Here is a 20,081-nt window from a genome sequence, read left to right as displayed (position 1 = left end):
ATTTTATTTAAAATTTTTAATAAAAAAAAACAACTGCGAATGTAAAAAATATATTTAAACGCTGTACAAAGTCTAATTATGGAGCTGTGCATACTTCCGCATCCGTACATATACACATATATATATATATATACCATTCAGCAAAATCAACAGTCAAATAAAAACTTCTTCAGTCTGGTTTCGTGTACAGTGTTAGTTAAGCTTGTTCCCCGCGGGGATGATTCTAGCATTCAGATATCAACACAGAGCTTATTATGCTGCGATTCCCTCCATTGGACAGCTTTCATTATGACCTACAGTGTACAGTATTTACGAAAGACTTAGCTTGTTGTGTTAATATTTAGGAGTCTGGTTAGTTCACGCCGCCCACTGTTAACGTGCGACGGAGATTATCTGTCCTTTAACGTCGCACGTTTAGCTTTACATTCTAGGTTTATTTACAACACAGTGCTGGAGAGCTGCCTTTGTTACTAATGAACTCTATGTACACGTGTCGACACGCCAGGCCATTGCTACCGTGGCAACATTCAGGACGGGGATGAAAATGTGGACGATTAAAAAAAAAAAAAACATCTGTAAAATGGCAACAGGCATATTCCATTGTGGTATGATTCAGAGGAACGTAGAAAGAGCTTAAAGGTGAACTACTGTTTTTTACAACCTGGACCTTATTTCTGGCATAAAATACGATCGTTTACTCACCCACATAACTTTGGTGTCATTTGGAGTCGTTCGGAAGATATTTAGCCGCGTATATCCATATAGTGGGAGTGAATGGGGCACCGAAACGCAGCCTCTAAATATCATATTATCTGCTGCAAAACTCGTTCATTTCACCAATATTTTACGCCAGCGGTATTCCTGGTTGAGTCCAGACTTGCCTGTTATCTATTCGCGGACGTGCAGCGGTTTGGTGTTCTTTGGCCAGCTGTTCCTCTCTCTGCCTCCGCATCCTCCTTTCAACGAGCTCCTCATCCGTATATTCTGGCTCAAAACGGTAAGGACGTCCATCGTAAACAAAGTCGTCGTCCACAACCTCGGAATCGGAAAAATATTCAGCCATGTTGCAAAAAACTAGCAGTAGCAAATTACAGGTAAACAAGCCGACCGTCGCGGGTGCCCCAGTCACTCCCACTATATAGATATACGCGGCGCTCCACTGGAGCTAAATATCTTCGGAATGACTCCAAATAACACCAAAGTTATATGGGTGAGTAAACACTAATTTTATGCCAGAAATAAGGTCCAGGTTGTAAAAAACAGTAGTTCCCCTTTAAGTATTTGTTGTGATGTAGATCGTGTCATGACGTTACAGATGAGGTGCGTGTTAGCAGTCATCATGTCTGTTAGTCCTCAGCATCCGCAGTTCATCCTCCAAGTAGGTGATCCTCTCAATCAGAGCGGCCCTGTCGGCCTGGGACCTCTGATCGGCCTGCCAGCGAGCCTCCTGTACCTTCCTCTCATACCAGCGCTCCATCTGCGTGGACACCGTCTCAAAGAAGTACTGGGTCACCTCCAGGGCGTGCATGTTGTCCCTCTCCTTGGCAAAGGGGAGCCCGTCGGCCTGGTCTCCAAAGACCTCTAGCGTCCTGCTCCCTGCGGCCCCTCTGGACTTAGTCCTGCCCTGAGAATGCTTCTTATGGTGCTTCCCTCTGTCGCGGCCTCGCTCCCTGCCTCTGAGGCCCCGTTCAGTCCTGCTGATGCAGCGCTCTGTGGCCGGAGACAGGCTACTGGCTCGGTGGCGGCTCCTCCCATTCGCCTCGTGCCCGTCCGTGTCCACATTCCTCCGGGTGTCAGCGCAGATCACCGGACGCTCCTTGGGCCGAACCACCTGAACGGACGACAGCGGGCTCTTCACTGCTGCAGGAGAGATGACCTCTGCATTATGAGCCTTATCACCATCTGTTTAGAGTTCAAAAGAGATTCAGTCATCATTCAGCACGTGGTAACCACTACCCATCCCAATAATACGCTTGCTAGACCATAAAGTTCAACAAATAAATCTTCAGTAGCTGCAAAATAGGCTTCTGGGAAATGTGCTCTTGTAAGATTTAAATGAGATGTGAGATGAGATCTTTAATGAGCTTGGAGAAATTCCAAGTGAGACAGCAGCATACGAATAAGACTAAAAAAACAAGAGTCATCTGCATAGGCACTGAATGCCCCGGCCGTCTTGACTGCTCTAGTGTTCAGTTTAGGTTTAAACGGCATCAGAAAGGTGGTGATTCAACTGGATGGTCATTTTGGAGGATGCAGATTGTTGGATAAATAAAGGATTATTTTATCTTAAAGTGTTTCTGTTATTTAGCCTAGCCCACTGACTGAATGTAGTGTTGTGGAGTCTGATGGCAAAGAATGAGCATTGAAGGAACTTTGAGGCCGGATAAGTCTGTGGCCTCAATTCACCAAAGGTCTTCAGACTCAGAAAAAGACCAAAACCAACACCAGCATTCATTAAAACAGGAGCAAGAACCGTGGAAACACTACTGGACCACAGGATGTGTCTGTAGACATGGTTGTTTAAGAAATGAGAAGCTACAAAATAAACTTAAAATAACTTGTTGCCAGCTGAAAGATAATCACCCATGCAGTAATTATCCAATAGGAGGCTCGTACCTATGCCTCACCATGGGTTTTGGTTCCAACTTTGGGTACTATTAAAAGGCCACTACCAGAAGACCTGAGGGTTCTAAGAGGTTCATATGATAAGAGCAAATCTGATAAATAGCTTGGACTAAGACCATTAAGAGCTTTACAAACCAACAAAAGGAAGCCAATGCAGAGACTTTAATGTTCATAGTCAGTGCCACCTTTTTTTAGATAAATGGTGGACACAACAAACCTTTGTTATGAGGATACTATCCAATTTAAACGCAACCACACCTACAGTACCTTCACTGAGATCAACAATCTGAGAAAGAATAGGAATAAGAAACTGACTTAAGATATTTCTTATTTTTGAGTCATCACCTGGAGAGCTCTCAACGTGAACCACAAAGTAGTGGTTGGCTGACGCGGCCTCCGCCACGCTGGCTTCTACCTGGACGGACTCCAGTAGCGCAGGGCTGTCGTGGAGCTCCAGGCACTGGGAGCTTCCCCCCTGTCCAGCATGCAGCACAGTGAGGTCGGCCCCCTCGGCTTCGTTCAGACCCGCAGCCACGGAGGAGGAGCGCTGCAGCTTGGCGCCGCCGGGGTCCCCCGTGAAGCGAACCTCCATGTTCTGCAGTTTGGACAGACACCAGTTCTTCAGCTCGCTGACTAGAGATGCCTGAATACAGGAAACATACAGCCACACAGAGAAGGAACTATCATTGACTTTGGTTCCAGTGGTTAGATCATTTCATTAGTTATTAAGTTAAGAATATTGATGTGATATTAATCTGTGCAAATGGAAGTCCATCTTGGAAGTCCATCTTCTCAGGATAAGACAGGCATGTCACATAACCGGCATCCCCTTGTTAGCTTCTTGTGTCTATCCTTTCTTTAATCCAGAACTGGTTAACTGAACAATTATTGATGACTGCAGTGCTTTTAAATTCAGTTCAATTTATATAGCGTCAATAACAATACAAATTGCCGCCCCCCCCCCCAATCTGCCTAAAGCTGGCTAGGTAGGCACAGACACACAGCAGTTAACATGCTGTACAGTAGTAGCATAGTAGAATTGCATGACTAGTAATAGAGAAGAAATTAGATAAGAAATTAGAGGACAAGAGCTCGGTGCCAGAGAAATTAGAGGGCAAGAGCTCAGTGCGAGAGAGAAGAGAGAAGAGGATAGGAGCTCGGTGCAGGAGGGAAGAGAGTAGAGGATAGGAGCTTGGTGCGAGTGAGAAGAGAGTAGAGGACAGGAGCTCAGTGCGAGAGAGAGGAGGGTAGAGGATAGGAGCTCAGTGCGAGAGAGAGGAGGGTAGAGGATAGGAGCTCAGTGCGTGAGAGAAGAGAGTAGAGGATAGGAGCTTGGTGCGAGTGAGAAGAGAGTAGAGGATAGGAGCTCAGTGCGAGAGAGAGGAGGGTAGAGGAAAGGAGCTCAGTGCGTGAGAGAAGAGAGTAGAGGATAGGAGCTTGGTGCGGGAGAGAAAAGAGTAGAGGATAGGAGCTCGGTGCGAGAGAGAAGAGAGTAGAGGATAGGAGCTTGGTGTGAGTGAGAAGAGGGTAGAGCATAGGAGCTCAGTGCGTGAGAGAAGAGAGTAGAGGATAGGAGCTCAGTGCGTGAGAGAAAAGAGTAGAGGATAGGAGCTCAGTGCGGAAGAGAGAAGAGAGTAGAGGATAGGAGCTTGGTGTGAGAGAGAAGAGAGTAGAGGATAGGAGCTTGGTGTGAGTGAGAAGAGGGTAGAGCATAGGAGCTCAGTGCGGGAGAGAAAAGAGTCGAGGATAGGAGCTCGGTGTGAGTGAGAAGAGGGTAGAGGATAGGAGCTCAGTGCATCGTCCCCCAGCAGCCTAGGCCTATTTTTCTTACTAGATGACAAAAGTCCTGGATGTTGGGTTAAAGATTTAATAATGAATCAGATTTGCACATTTTTTTTACTGTTGCCGGCGTTACCTGTCGCTTCTCAGCTTCCTGCCGCTCCTGCAGGGCCCGCTGTTCGATCCTCTGCAGACACTCGCTCTTCTCTGCCGACACTCTCTCCAATGTCATCTTGTCAAGAGCCCGGATCTGACAGCAAATAAAATGATTTCACATACCGTCTTATGCATTCTACGAAAGATGCTTTTCTTTATCATTCATTGTGCAGATTTATGCAAACTGAAGAGGCCGAACGTAAGAGTGTGTCAAAGGTAAGTGGCACGACATGGTTTCCATGAAGATCTTTATATTAATATGGATGTGATCACACATCAGTCCTTTTATCTAATGTACCTGCACAAAGACATTCTGCTCAAAAGACATAACTTCTTACGTCTGTAACAGTGAAAGATGAGGAGAGAACCATTAGATAGGCCAGCAAATCACAGAATAATGTTTTTTTTATTCTGAATGAGTTGTGTTTGATGTGTTTTTTTTGTCAGTCAGCTGTAAAATGTCCACAATTGTGTTTTCTCAGTCAGCCGTGATGCTCAGAGTACGTGCATGAACAACTTTTTAATCTGTAGCGTCCTACAGTACAAGGAGAGTGTGTGTGCTATGCATGTGTGTGGCTCCAGGGGGGAATTAAGCCAAAGCTGCTGCTGACTTTTTGTTGAATGTATTATTTTTAGTTGCATGCTAGTTTTACTAAAACAAACACTTTCACAGTAATGTTTTTCTGCATGTTGGTGACTCTTCACTCTTCGTCCTTTGTTTCCTGTCGTGGAGTAGTGGAGTGCAGCGAGCTACAGCTTTGTAAAAGCGTACATTACCTGGTGTTTGTTCTTGCGATCCATCTGCCCCATCTTGCTGTTCATTAAGTCTTGGACAGTATGGATCTCGGTCTTCATCTCCTCCTTGGTGGCCTCCAGCTGGTTTTCCAGTTTGCTGATGAGAGGCTCGCAGCGGCAGCCATTCAGAGGAGCCTACAACACAGCCACTGGTCAGAAGGTGTTTGTCCATTTTTGGGATAAGTTGAAGGGTAAGTCAATAGTTGGCTTGTGTAGTCCAAGTGTTTAATGCATGAAAAACGCTGTAAAGAGGTCAGAAGACTTCCGGGCTTGTGGTTTGGAGCCATTCTGGCAGCGAGCAACGTACATGTAAAACAACAAGAACAGCTTAATGAACGGTGGAGCGTCCTTACCTGCATGATCTTGCCATCCTTGCCACGGTAGAGTGTGTAGAGCTGATAGGCTTTGTAGTTGTGTGGAGGGATGGATGCATGAGGGGAGGCTTCAGCCAGTTTACCTTTCCTCCTGTGAAAGGCTTCACTGTGTCTGGTCTCCCTGCAGCGGAGAGGGTCGGACAAAGAGGGCTGCAACAACAACATCGCCTGATTAGCTATTAACTACTCCAGAAGGGTTAGGGTTAGGGTTCAGAGCTTCTCCACATTAAAATCCATGGTCTTACTTTTTCCTTGTCTTTCCTGTTTTTTCCCCTCCTGGTTTTTGACTCGGTCACCTCAGTGTGTTTGCAAGCTGCTCGGTCACTGCTTTGTGTGTCATCTGCAGCAGATACACTTTCCTGCAGGAAAAATGGGTAGGGAAAGATTTCATAGAGCCTTTTTCCTGTTCCTCTCAGTCATTTGAGGAGCTGCTATTGTTGGCACTTCTGCACTGGCTTTATTTTTCAGCCATACAGCGTTTTAATATGTAAAAGAATGTGAATTTTTTTTTATTTTATGTAAATCATCTCATTCTAGCATTTTTTCATCCTTCCATTCCTGTACTCGTATTCGTTTAAATTTTAAACACTCACGCTTTGACAGAGTGGCCCAGCATTTACCTTACAGGGTAACATCTCATCTCTAGGCACAGACTGAGCTCTACCCTCTGCCTTCAGCTTGTCTCTCCTCTTCCTCACGTTCCTTCCACGCACAAAACTCTGCACCTGAACACGTCCAAACACAGGAGGCAAAATGACGGAGGCAGAATTAGTGAATCGAACTGGAACACAGTCACCTCGTTGTTGATCCCGGAGGCTACACACAGTCCTTTTATAAACACAGTACAGGTCGTTCATTGAATTCATTGTCCTGAGTTTACAGGGTGTGCTTTTTTTTCTACATAAAAAGAAGACGTTGAGTTTGGAGATTCAGTAACTGTGAGCACATTCTTTAATACAAACTGTATTTACTTAATAAAAAACACAAAAGAACCCTGAAAATCACATATTTCATGCTGTAAAAAGCAGAGTAAAGCTTGTTACATACTCCGTGAGAAGCGAGAAATTTGTTCTTGCTCCCAGGGCAGTGAGAACAAGAAAAAAGTTTGTTCTGTCCAAGTAATTTACACTTCACGAGTAACTCAGAAAATGATCTGTGAGTGTGAATTTTGTTTAAGGAGTCCTGTAACGCTCAGACTGGGAGTTACTGAACTACTTTACCTGGGGAGCTTTGGTCAGAAGAAGAGCCACGTCTGGGTTGTTGTGTTCTCTGGCCAGGTCCAAAGCAGTTTGACCAGCCTGCAGAAACCAAGTCAAGACAGAAGAAGTCTGAATTGCAAATACGTTGCTATATACATTTTAAAATGGGCAATGGCAATCATTTGTATGTCCCTTCATAACTTAAATATTAGGATTTAATTCATTGAGATAAATTGTTGGTGGCACATTTTCCAGATGGGTGCTGTTCAAGCATTGTAGAAGGTGAGGATTTGAGATGATGCAAGTGAAAGAACTCCAGAGTTTAAGTCCGAAGTAATTTAAGTCTCCCTGTAACTATTGTTTTTCCCAATGTTTTTTGACATTTTTCATCAATTTAAAAAAAAAAAAAAACTGTAAAAGGCAACCTAACACTGACCTTGATGGAAAGTGTCAGTTAACTCAACCCAAAGTTTTCCTACATTATAGTGTAGGATATTAACATCTTAGTGTCTATGCATTGATTTTTCATAAAAAACAACTATATTAATGCTATTTGAAGTTTACCAACAATAAATCACAGGATTTATGCTAAGCAGCCAGGAGGAACTCTACCTCTTGACCAATGTGAGCTGGGATTGATAGTCATCTGGATACTCTGGTGCCATAACAAGATGTATGCCGTTTTGAAGCTGAAGATTGGCAAATTGTGCACACAAACACTTCTGGGAGAAGTCTGTGTAGATGGAGACTGTATTCACTCACATTGTTGCAGATGCGACCATCCGCCCCGGCCTCCAGCAGCAAACGTACAGTCTTCTTATGATTCAGACTAGCTGCAACGTGTAGCGGAGTGTCCCCAGCCTGCAGAATCACAGAACGAGAGTATGGTCAGAGTGGTTAATGAAAACGTCTAATGATTGCACAGATACTCATGTGTACGCTGGAAAACACATTTTAAATGCAAACACAATTGATAGTATCAAACTAAACCTAGGAATACTTCTACTTACACTCCTTTGAAGATAACAACGTCCAATACTAGCCAGAAAAGACAGATGGTTTGAAAGAGGAATAAAGGAAGCCATTTATGTCAGATTGGAAAAACCTTCTCTAAACAGAAGAGGTGGACTGAGATTTAATCTGCCATCAATTTACTTTAATACAGTTTTAACTTCTGTAAAACCCATTCACACCTTGAGACTGGAGACTCTGACTGTCAAACGGTTGTTAGAGCACCATTCATACATAGGGCAAGAGGACAGGGACAAACAGTTCCCCCTCAATGACAGGTAAGTATCTAACTGCTAATGGAAATTAGCTACACTAGTTTCTGGTTGTTTACACAAACAAGCAAGTTTCTGATGGGTCACCCACAGAGTTTCCTATTTAAACCTCAAACTTCCCACCAGTCCTCTAGAACTGAAGAAGCTACTCTGTCCTGCAAGTCCAGTTGCCTTTTTTTTTTTAAATGCTTTTTGGACCAATCAAAATGTCCAAATCAAAGTAATCTGCACTGGATGAAGCCATCAGACTGTGAATAACTTACCTGGTTCTTCTCTGACACAGAGCAAAAGGCTCCCAGAAGGATGCGGATCATAGCCACATGGTTGTAGCGAGCTGCAACATGCAGACACGTGTCCCCTGCCTGGAAAGAAACATATTCCTGATAAGCAACTTTACGAGAAATCATAAAGCACTCCGTCAAATTTATGTGTGTGGGTATAATGTGCCAAAGAAATCAAATACAGTACTTTAAAAACAAGCTGGAAAGAAAACACCAGTGATTTTCGTTTTTCCAAACTTGTTGTGTTGTACTCGTGTCAAATTATACATTTAAAAGACTGAAAAAGAAAACATTGCAGAATTTCTAAGCAGTCGAGCGTTGGACAGACAGCTAAACTAACAGAACCATCGAGACATAAATACAAACTTGCACCCGTAGCTAAGCGCTAATCACGGTGTTTTGTTTTCACAAATACTGAAGAATAAAAAGCATGCATTTGCTGGTGAGATGTGCTGCATCTTCCACAAACTTTCCTGTGTTTAAACAGCTTTAAAATGATATGATGACTTGGCTGTATCTGTGTTTGCCTATCCAACTGCACATACACCGATCGGCCACAACATTAAAGCCACTGACAGTAAAGTAAATATCATTGACCAAGCAATTTCCCTTGTGGATGAATAAAGTTTATCTAAGTCTAAGTCTAATAATGTTACGCCTGATCCATTCATTTAAAATGCTTACCACTGATGTGGTAATCAATTTCTACATTCTTCTTTTATATATAGAAAGTAAAGACTTTCAGGCCACTGACTCCTTACTGATAGTGAGTGAAGCTTTCAAACAGTCCGCCCGTCTGAGGCTGTCTACTGCCAAAACCCAGCAACAATAACCTCCCGCTGCACTTGCGTGATGTCGAGCAACAACAGTTTCCCCTTGAGGCCGAGATTTGAAGTCCAAATGAACCACAGTGTTTTATAATTAACAGACTCTGTGCCGTGAAGACAGTATTGCAGCGGCAGTGCAATGCAAAAGTCAAGGGATTTGTTTTCAGAGAGCATTTTACATGAACAAACACAAACCTGTAAAGTATAAAAGGAATAAATCAAAGGAATCACTGATGGGATATAACACCATTAAACATCCACCTGACCTTTTTTTTTTTTTTACAAGCTTTAGGGAGGCCATCCAAGGCTCAGAGCCCCAAATTTTATATGTAAAGCTATACTGATTCCTATTTTTGGCCAATTTAGGACAGTACAACACGCTGTAAATATATCCGGAGACAAGAGGCAACAGTCTCCAGTCACGTTTCTTGAGGAAATTTCATTGACATTGAAATGTGCTATCTTTAAGGCGAAGAAACCAAGTGGCAGTATCTGAATAACAGCACACTGACTCTGCATCCATCTCATTAAGTCCAGAGGGTGACTCAGGGGAGGCACCACCCATCAGAGAGCCCTGCTGGAGACTTACATGGTTCTTGCCGTCCGGTCTGGATCCCCCCAGGAGGAGAACCTTGGAGCTCTGAGTGTGACCATTCTGACATGCGAGGTGGAGAGCCGTGTTACCTGCCTGGAAACAAGAAGGAGTCAGGGGAATCTTATGTGTTGTGTGGATCACGTTATTGCAGCAAACAAAATAATGAAGAGGAAAAGACTGAGCAGACAATTACACAGAAACAGAAAAACTGTCATGTATCTACCCGGTTGAGTCAGGTATAGTCTAAATTAAAGACATTAGCTGTCTCGTTGACAGTGTGAGGGACAAAGCTGCAAGCAGGCAGAAGGAAAAGTGTCTTCTGTTTCGTAATACAGCCAAAATAATGAGTTGTTTTAATCAAGGCAGAAAATGTTCCCAAAGAGTCACCTTGTTTTTGGCGTGAACGTTGGCTCCAGCCTTCACCAGTAGTTTGACAGACTGACTGAATCCGTGCCAGGACACCTCATGGAGAGCAGTGTTGCCATCCTGTCAGGACAAAAGACTTAATGTCAGCACAAATCTGAGATGAAGACATGCTTCAGTTTATATTCTCTTCCTTCACGGCTCTAGATGTTAGGGAACCCATGAGCTCTTACTGGCTATGAGGAGTTTATAAGACTGCTGCGAGCACACCTAGTAGAGTAGAACAGCTGTGCGTTGTATGTACATAATTATCACTACAATACTAGGGCAAGTGTGTATTCATCGTAAAGTGCCTGGAGCTCGATGCTGTGAAACAGCTGACTGTTATAAATCCAGCTGTTCACAAAAGAGTGGGACTCTAGACGTCAGGTTAGGACGTGTTTTTTGGAACTGGCTCGGCAGTGAAACCTTCAACTGGATGTATCCTCAACCGCAATAAAATCAGATTATTTTTGCACAACACATCATTAAGTGTCTACTAATATACACTACTAATTTCATCATGTAAAGACATGCACGTAAAATAGAACAAAAAAAAAGTAATGACTAAGTAATTTCTCTTTTAACTATGTAAACACACTACTCTAGATTTCATAGGGCAATGAAGTAAAGCCGGATTACAATTCCACTGGCTTCTCTATGCTTATCACATACTAATAATGACGTCATTACAATGAAATTTGAAATTCCCTATTCCTCTGACTGGTCTAGTCTCATGCGCCTTTGTTTTTCTTTTGACCTGCACCTTGTCCTGTCTGTCCAGTGCGCACCCTTCCTGGATGAGAGCGCCGATAACGTCGCCATTTCCCACCACGGCAGCCCGTTGCAACGCCGTCTGCTCCCCCTGCCAACGGACACACACACAGCAGTGACTAATGATACGTGGCAATGACTCTTGGAGCACTCAATCATCTTTAACTCTGGTTTGCCCAAAGTTAAAGAAAACACACAGAACAAACCAACCTACCTGGTGAACACATGCAGGCACCGTTTGTCTGTATATAAAAATGTGAAACTATTAACTTTTATGGGAACTTATGCGCTAAAACTATTTTATTGATGAACTACAGATTCTGTATGTACAGACAACAAAACCTGTGCACATTGGCTAAAAGAGGCCACCCCAAATGAAGTGCTGGGTGGATGGACACACAGCGGTTCATCAAGAAATAGTTTCAGCATGTCCCCTCCCCCCTCCCATAATGTGCAGCTGTGGCCCAGGTGGTAAATTCAGTGGAGGTGAATGGGGTATGTGAATATTCAAAATAAATGCCACTAGATTTAGATCTAGATTTTTATCGTTAGCAACTAAATTACTGTATATCATGCACCACTGCTGTGGAAACACTGGATCCAAGTGTGAAGGTCACAGACCTACTTTAAAGGGGAATTACTGTTTTTTTACAACCTGGACCTTATTTCTGGCATAAAATATGATTGTTTACTCACCCATATAACTTTGGTGTCATTTGGAGTCGTTCGACAATATTTAGATCTGCGTATATCCATATAGTGGGAGTGAATGGGGCACCGAAATGTAGCCTCTAGATAACGCATTATCTGCCACGAAACTCGTTCATTTCACCAATATTTTGTGATGATACGCTAGTGCTATTCCCCGTTGAGTCCAGAGTTACCTGTTATCATCATCCGGGGTCTGTAGATTGACCTACTAACTTCTGACCTGGATGATGTCATCTCTGAGCGCCATGCACACCCACGACGGTCGGTTTGTTTACCTGTAATTTGCTACTGCTAGTTTTTTGCTTTCAGCCAGAGTATATGGATGAGGAGCTCGTTGAAAGGAGGATGCAGAGGCAGAGAGAGGAACAGCTGGCCAAAGAACAACAAACCACTGCGCGTCTGCGAATAGATAACAGGTAACTATGGACTCAACGGGATTAGCACTAGTGTATCATAACAAAATATTGGTGAAATGAACGAGTTTTGCAACAGATGTGTTATTTAAAGGCTGTGTTTCGGTGCCCCAGTCACTCCCACTATATGGATATATGCAGATCTAAATATCTGACGAATGACTCCAAATGACACCAAAGTTATATGGGTGAGTAAACGATCGTATTTTATGCCAGAAATAAGGTCCAGGTTGTAAAAAACGGTAACTCCCCTTTAAGAAAGGATCCATTGTATAGACAGAAAGGGCAAAGTCTGTTGCCTACCACTGATCAGAACAGCTACCTAATCCCACAGACATTAAGTAACAGCCAATCTTACATTTAACATGTAATCTAAATAGTATAAAATTCCCCCAAAATAAATATCCCTTTAAATGTTGACCGGTGTGTAGCGTAAGCTTAGCATATATTCCCAAACTCCCAAGTTATGTTCGAACAAAGCAGTTATGATGTTAATATGACCCAGCTATATCAACCACACCAGTTAATCTCAGAGTCTAACATGGTTCATATGAGCACGTAAGCACATTCATAGTCATGCCTGCACACAGAGCAGATTAGCAGAGTGACATTTAGCAGGCCAGTTTTGACACGACAGCACTGGAAGAAAAGGGAGTCAACAGTTATTTCCATAAGAGGAGAAACAGGAGGTAGAGTGGAGGGCATGTCCACGCTAAATAAGCTCTGAGCCAAGCGCGGCAGCAGCGGTGAAGGAGTGGAGTTACTTCAGGTAAGGAAGGATAGGGGGAACAGAATTCTGCCCGGCTCGGAAAGAGCAGGTTTGGCTAACCTCGTTCACTCTCCCTGCTCTTCCAGGTTCTTTCCCAGCCCTCTTCCACTTTCTTCTCCCCTCCTCCTCCTTCTCCTCCTCCTCCTCCTGCCTCAGTATGCACCTGCGCCCCCCAGTCCTGGAAGATGTACTGCAGCCTGTTGCGGAGCTCATTGACCACAGAGAGGGAATTTGGTAGTGCCAGAAATCTGAATTATCACTATCTGTGGGAAATAGGGTCTTGCATCTTGGAGGCAGGCCCACAAGAGGGCAATCAAGAGGGTCCCATTCAAGGCCACTGGACGCCATGAGGCTGCAGTTATCGTTAACTTATAAAGGGCTATTCCAACTTCAAAGAATTCTAAAGCTAAAAGACGAGCAGCCGCTGGTAATCATTAATTAGTCAGGACTGCAGCGCAAGTTGGTGGATGAACGGTGGAAGCATGGTCCGTAGCAGCTGAGAGGCGGTTCAGTCTACTCACGTCGTCCTGAATGTCCAGGTCACAGCCAGCTTTGAGCAGGATACGCACAACCTCAATGTGGCCTTTGTAAGCAGCCAAGTGCAGGGGGCTTCTGCCATACTGGGGACACAAACCACACACACAACACAACACAACACAGGGTTAGGTGAGCACAACGCCAGGACGCATAGGCGAGAAAGACTGTGGAGTACGTAGCTCTGGTTTTCATTACCGGAGACAATCTGCCACCAAATACAATGTCAGCCGTGAGCCAATGGAAAACAAACAAAATCCTTAATCCATACCAACAGTCTGGACAGCTGTTCAGCTGAGTAGGGGATAAACTGAACCGTGCATTCTGTCAATATGGTGGCATGTGGGCAGGCATTGAAAGAAAAAGGTTACTTAACTTTGGAAAGATTCAAAGAATTCATGCTATTCACACTTGAATGTATATATGTACTTACCTCTTGGGGTATCTAGTCATTCAGCTGTTTTTTGTATATACATTTGTGGTTTTGCACCAATTTTTTAGGTTAGAATGCATTGTATGTCTAAGGCTGAGGTACTTTGAGCTAGCTCCTCACCCCCAAAATGCTCGTCGGGGTTGCTGCTCCGTGTGCATTAAGACATTAGACAATTAAGAAAGTACAATACTATGAAACAAGCACCACAGACAGGTTTCTTTCAGGGAACCAGCCTGCAGAGTAAGGTCAAAGTGAAGAGCAAGAACAGAACAGGAATAGGAAGGACCACATAGCCGTAGATTCAGATTTTGTAAACATAATGACCATATAGGTTACCTGCTGGTTATGTTACTATAACATGTACAATATGTGCATGTTTAACTCTTGAGCACAGCAGAGGCTCTATTTCCTGAGGACTCTAAGGAACAACCACCTCTCACAGATACTGCTGGTGTCCTTTTACCGAGAGCATCCTCACCTACTGCATCTGCAGTAGACAGGAAGGCGCTCTAGAGCATACGTGTCAAACATACGGCCCGGGGGCCAAAACCGGCCCACCAGAGGGTCTAATCTGGCCCGCGGGATGAATTTGCGTATTGCAAAAATTACACTGAAGACATTAACTGCAATTTTTCCAATAAAAGTAACTGCTATTCCAAGGGTTCACACAGATTTAGTAAGAGTTGTGGACATAACACAACACTGAGACCTAGAACTAAACAGAAATTAATTTTTCTTAAGAAATGTCCAGTGATTAAACGTAAACATTTTCATAGTGTTCTTCTTTGCACTAAAACAAAGGGAAACATTTGGAGTTGTCGTTATTTACAGGTAAATACGCTATCATGTTATTGGTCTGGCCCCTTTGACATCAAACTGGGCTGTATGTGGCCCCTGAACTAAAATGAGTTTGACACCCCTGCTCTAGAGGGTCGTCGCCACAGCCCAGAGGATCATCAGCTGCCCCGTTCACTCTTTACAGGAACTGTACAACGCCCGCTGCCTGAGGACGGCCCAGGCGATACTTAAAGATGCAACCCACCCCGGACACTCACTTTTTGACCTGCTACCATCTGGTAGACGGTTCAGAACATTAAAGTGAAGAAATGGCTTCTATGCAAGAGTCATAATCACACTGAACAACTCAAACAATGAAGAAATAATACTGTGTATTCACTTAATAATTCTAAAGAACAATGTGCAATACATGTGTGCAATAATTTCATATGACGTGCAATAACAGTGACTTATTATTATGTGTGAATGGGGTTGTTAGCAGGAGGGTGAACTTTGTTGCAGCCCTAGTGCCTTGACTTGAGTAATGTGTAATGATTGAACAAGCCTTAACTATACAAGGCTTGTTCTAATATAATATGCAGTTCCATGTACTGAACATCATATAATGTTAGTGGCATGTTTGGACACAACATACTGAAGTTACAACTATAAAATAAATGTTAAGTACAACTGAATATGCATTTGCATCCAAATTGGAGGAAAGGTATAAGAATCGCAACCATTTTATGCACAGTCCTCTACTTTCAGGGGCTCTAATGTAACTGGACAAATGGTTTATTTAGATATTTTGCAGTGAATCCGTGTCAGTGAGTGTCTTGAGTTTGAAACCCATGGAAATCACCAAAGAATGGGTTTCCTCCTCGGTGATGCCTTGTCAGGTCTTTAGCTGCACGTTTGCGGGACTTTCTGCTTTTGGTTTTTGTCTGCTGTAAATAAAATTCAGGTTAAGATCAGGTAAACACTAGTGACCCATTGTCATGAGGAGCCATGCACACCCGTCACATTGTGTTGTATGCTCTAAATCCTAAGCTGTTCTAAGACTGGATAGTTGATTCTGGCCTTTCTATCCTTCAGGTCTTATTCACAAGATCCATACCTGCCTCCTGGAGAGTGTTCTTCGCTTGGCTGGATGTTGTGAAGGTATATTAGAATAATATATGCATGGGGTGTTAGGTTAAAAGCTCTCAGCAAACCCAGACATCCTGAACATAAACTCAACACAATAAACTCTGCTTAACTGCATCAAGAGGAGTGACAGGGCAGGATGTCTGCATGCAGGTATCAATTCCAACTTCAAACACTAAACATAGATGATCTCTTAATCTGTAATTCTACTCAGTAGATACAGTTTAATTACAGATGTGTGTGTATTCCCACACAACAGCCCAAGCTCCATTACACACCGGGGCATTATCCTGAGAGTTTGAAGGTTCGTGCTTTGTTTGGGTGCGGCCCAACGCTGCATTCACGCAGTGGGCAGATTGAGTTACAGCCCGACTGGAAGGAAGCCACCGGCTGAGTTCGGGTAAACAGCAGTGACCCCTGCTGCCGCTGCACTGATTGAGGGTGTGTTTGTGGCACTGTGTGTCGGTTGTGCTGTGCCAGACTGAACACTGGGCTTACCAGAAAGTCGGGATTTCTGTATTTGACAGTAGGCGCGACTGTAGCCTGCTTTCAAAAATAAGGAGAGCAGAAGACGAAGGGGGAAAGTGAACAACCCTAACAGCAAGCAAGAAGGTGAGAACCAGTTTGGACGCCGTGAGGTTGAAAATGCAATAGAATTACACAAAGTGACAATGTATTATATCACAGCAAGTCAATTTGATTAACTGGGGTGACAAAGACTCAAGCAGGCCCGGACAGATTATCCTTACTGTTGTACTTTTGCCTCTCGTGTGACCTCTCTTTTGCCAGTGTCCACGCTTGAGTAGTTTTGGAATGACTGATTTACAAATCCTGATAATTAAGAAACGCAGTAGTCCCAGCTTTGACAATATTGCGCAGGTGAAAGAAGGTATTCCAAAAGGCCTGTTTTATGTGGACATAAACTGGACAAAAATGACAATAGTAGAAGAGGCCAAGGTGAGGGCATCGCTGGGGTGTTTAGGGTTGTGACCTTAAAAGCCTGTGGTACGTAGCTTTTAACTAAAGGCAGATTAATTGATTTACTATGGTAAAATATCCTTGAGCAAACTAGTAGGGATTTAGGTGACTCTTAGTCAAGCTTCAGTGTAGGGTGTGTGGGGTTGTTGTAGGCGTGGAATTTTCTTTCCAAATTTCACATGATCTGCTTTGAAGTGCGCAATTGTGAATTGTAACAGGGAGTTGGCCTCCTGCAACTCACGACGTCCTGAGAGATAGCGTTGTTCGTGGAGAGCTGCCGTACAATCAATAAGACAGAGTTTAGTTAAGGGGGAACTACATGTTTTTTTACAACCTGGACCTTATTTCTGGCATAAAATATGATAATTTACTCACCCATATAACTTTGGTGTCATTTGGAGTCGTTCAGGAGATAATTAGATCCGCGTATATCCATATAGTGGGAGTGACTGGGGCACCGAAACGCAGCCTCTAAATAACGCATTATCTGCTGTGAAACTCGTTTATTTCACCAATATTTTGTGATGATACGCTAGTGCTATTCCCTGTTGAGTCCAGAGTTACCTGTTATCATCATCCGGGGTCTGTAGATTGACCTACTAACCTCTGACCTGCATGATGTTATCTCTGAGCGTCACGCGCACCTGCGACGGAGGATGCGGAGGCAGAGAGAGGAACAGCTGGCTAAAGAACAACAAACAGCTGCACATCCGTGAATAGATAACAGGTAACTCCGGACTCAACGGGGAATAGCACTAGCATATCATAACAAAATATTGGTGAAATGAACGAGTTTCACAGCAGATAATGCATTATTTAGAGGCTGCGTTTCGGTGCCCCATTCACTCCCACTATATGGATATACGCAGCGCTCCACTGGATCTAAATATCTTCCGAATGACTCCAAATGACACCAAAGTTATATGGGTGAGTAAACGATCGTATTTTATGCCAGAAATAAGGTCCAGATTGTAAAAAACTGTAAATCCCCTTTAACTATTTCACACAGTTTGACGAGCATTCAACTAAAACTAAACGTCTCCTCTCTCTCGTCTTCCTTAGTCATTACCAACCCCGGGCTAATCTCCTAATATGCATTCCCTCTTTCCTTCTCGTCTGAGTTCTTCCTCTCTTAGTCTGAACCCATCCATCACATCCACTTTTCAAAGAGCTGTCCCGTCATTCCTTTTCCTGAGCAGAGCAATGTTTCAGATGGAACTCTATCCCCTTTATCCTGGATTAGGCGCTCATGATGGCGCCCTGCCAGAACACACAAATACAGGTGGTCAAAACACAATTATCAGCGCGCAACAGCACATGTGCTGTTATTTTATTGAAGTTCTCACAATATGACGCCATGTGTCCATGTTCCAATGGTAAATTAATTTCCCCGGCCAGAAAAAAAAGGAACATCACTCAATTTTTTTCTTTAACACATTTAAAATATACTGTTTGAAACTGTCCAAGAGCAATTCTTTATAGTAAACACCCAATTACAGCAATGTTCCAAGTAAATAGCAGCCTGATGAGTTTTACCTTAGTACTCTACTGCAATAATAATGATCACCCTTTCTACTTTCAAATAGAAGAATGATTTTTCTTTATTTTCAAATTTCACACCCTATGTGACATCAACCAGTCTGGACCTATGGCTTTAGCAATCACAGTGCTGTGTAAGGAGCCAAAAAAGTGCAAATCTGCAGACCTTCTACCAAACAAGAGAGCTAGAGACGGATTATCTTAATTAACTGATTCCAGCTGATCAAATATGCTGTATTTCTGATCGTTAATATCTATATGAACAAGTAAAGCAGAGTATGAAGTACAGTTTATGACACTCTGGGCTACAGAGACTGATGTAGGTGAGATATGCAGCATCTGTGCAGATGGTGAGATAGTCCACTCATCTGTGCACAGGGCTGCGCTCCCTGTTCTCGCTGCAACTCACCTAACATCTAGGTCAATGTTCTAAACCGAGCGTTGGCCCTGACTGGCACAAAGGAGGGTTACGTCACACTCTGTGTGCGTTTGAGACGTGAGAGCGCGGGGGTGAACAAAACAAGGCCTGAGAGAGTTGTGATCGCCGCTATGTCAGTCAGCGGCGTGTTGTGTGTGAGGGATTGAAAGCTGTAAGGTCAGTGCGTTCCATCTGGCCGCATGGCAGCTCAGTTTTGATACTGTTAAACATCTGGGCGCGGGCAACATATGCTGCCAACATCTAGTGGAGCGTATTCAGTGTGTACAGTTTGATTGACCGTCTTGATCTCGCATTGTGAATACAAACATTCATTCATCTTCTGTAACCGCTTGTCCTCTGGAAGGTCGCGGGGCTGGAGCCTATCCTCCGGCCAATTTAGAATCAACAATGAACCTAATGAGCATGTCTTTGGACGGTGGGAGGACGCCTGAGTACATGGAGAGATCTACATAGAGCCAGGGGCAACCTGGTGACTGGGTCATGAAGAACTGCCACCTTTGGCTCACTGAGTGTACTTTCAGGAAACCAGAATCATGTGACTATCTCCACCTGGAGAGAACCCACGCAGACACAGGAAGAACATGCAAACTCCACACAAGAAAGGCCCCAGTTGGCCTGGATTCAAACCCAGAACCTAACCACCACCCCAACGCGCACAAACAAAGAAGAATGACTGAAGGTACAACCAAGAAAGTCCATCTATCATATGTAACTATGTTTTGGGGAAACTGGTCTTTGACAACAACATACAGAATATCATCAGTAACAGTAAAAGGAACAAAAGGAGGAAACACATCAAACCTATTTCATCAGGTCCAACAAGTCAATTGTTTCCTTTACATCAGTTTGGACAACGTTACCAATACTCATAATGAAACTTGGGGGTTGGGACAACCATATTGCTGATGTATTGTTAAGAGTAATGTGTCTCTTTTACTTCCCAAAGTGGTCACATGTTTCTCATATGCAAAATATATACTCAATTTTCTAACCTGGACTAATGCTAGTCCTTGTGTAACAGCTTGTCTACTGCCCCGAGATAGAGACGCTTCTTGTGTATATGCAAGACGATGAATGAAGACCTGACTGGAGACTAGACCAAACAAAAACAGAACAAAAATGTTAGTGACTAACTAACAATTGCCATTTTCACTGGGTTACACTCATGAGTCACACATGAGTGACACAATAGCAGTAACGTAACACCCAAAACAAGCTGACTTCATTGTACAGGCCAAAGGAAAGATGAGGT

The 20,081-nt window shown here is 43.5% G+C and overlaps 1 protein-coding gene across 1 annotated transcript in view; it reads right to left on the bottom strand.

The window, feature by feature from the left end:
- Positions 1-991: 991 nt before the first annotated feature.
- ankrd6b (ankyrin repeat domain 6b) overlaps positions 992-20,081 on the bottom strand; it is a 33,568-nt gene continuing 14,478 nt past the window's right edge. The window contains exons 3-16 of the mRNA XM_084559865.1: positions 13,505-13,603; positions 11,083-11,181; positions 10,302-10,400; positions 9,909-10,007; positions 8,475-8,573; positions 7,691-7,789; positions 6,950-7,027; positions 6,350-6,454; positions 5,975-6,088; positions 5,709-5,879; positions 5,338-5,490; positions 4,541-4,654; positions 2,971-3,268; positions 992-1,902 (exon numbers count right to left, since the gene is read on the bottom strand). Of these exons, the coding sequence (XP_084415991.1) occupies positions 1,328-1,902; positions 2,971-3,268; positions 4,541-4,654; positions 5,338-5,490; positions 5,709-5,879; positions 5,975-6,088; positions 6,350-6,454; positions 6,950-7,027; positions 7,691-7,789; positions 8,475-8,573; positions 9,909-10,007; positions 10,302-10,400; positions 11,083-11,181; positions 13,505-13,603 (2,202 nt within the window). The 3' untranslated portion in view covers positions 992-1,327. The remainder of the gene's footprint in view (positions 1,903-2,970; positions 3,269-4,540; positions 4,655-5,337; positions 5,491-5,708; positions 5,880-5,974; positions 6,089-6,349; positions 6,455-6,949; positions 7,028-7,690; positions 7,790-8,474; positions 8,574-9,908; positions 10,008-10,301; positions 10,401-11,082; positions 11,182-13,504; positions 13,604-20,081) is intronic.

Source organism: Chelon labrosus (assembly GCF_963514085.1).
Source record: "Chelon labrosus genome assembly, chromosome: 14".
In the NCBI taxonomy this organism is placed as follows: Eukaryota; Metazoa; Chordata; class Actinopteri; order Mugiliformes; family Mugilidae; genus Chelon; species Chelon labrosus.
Note: the sequence above shows the minus strand (reverse complement) of the source record. Positions and strands in the feature narration are given on the sequence as shown.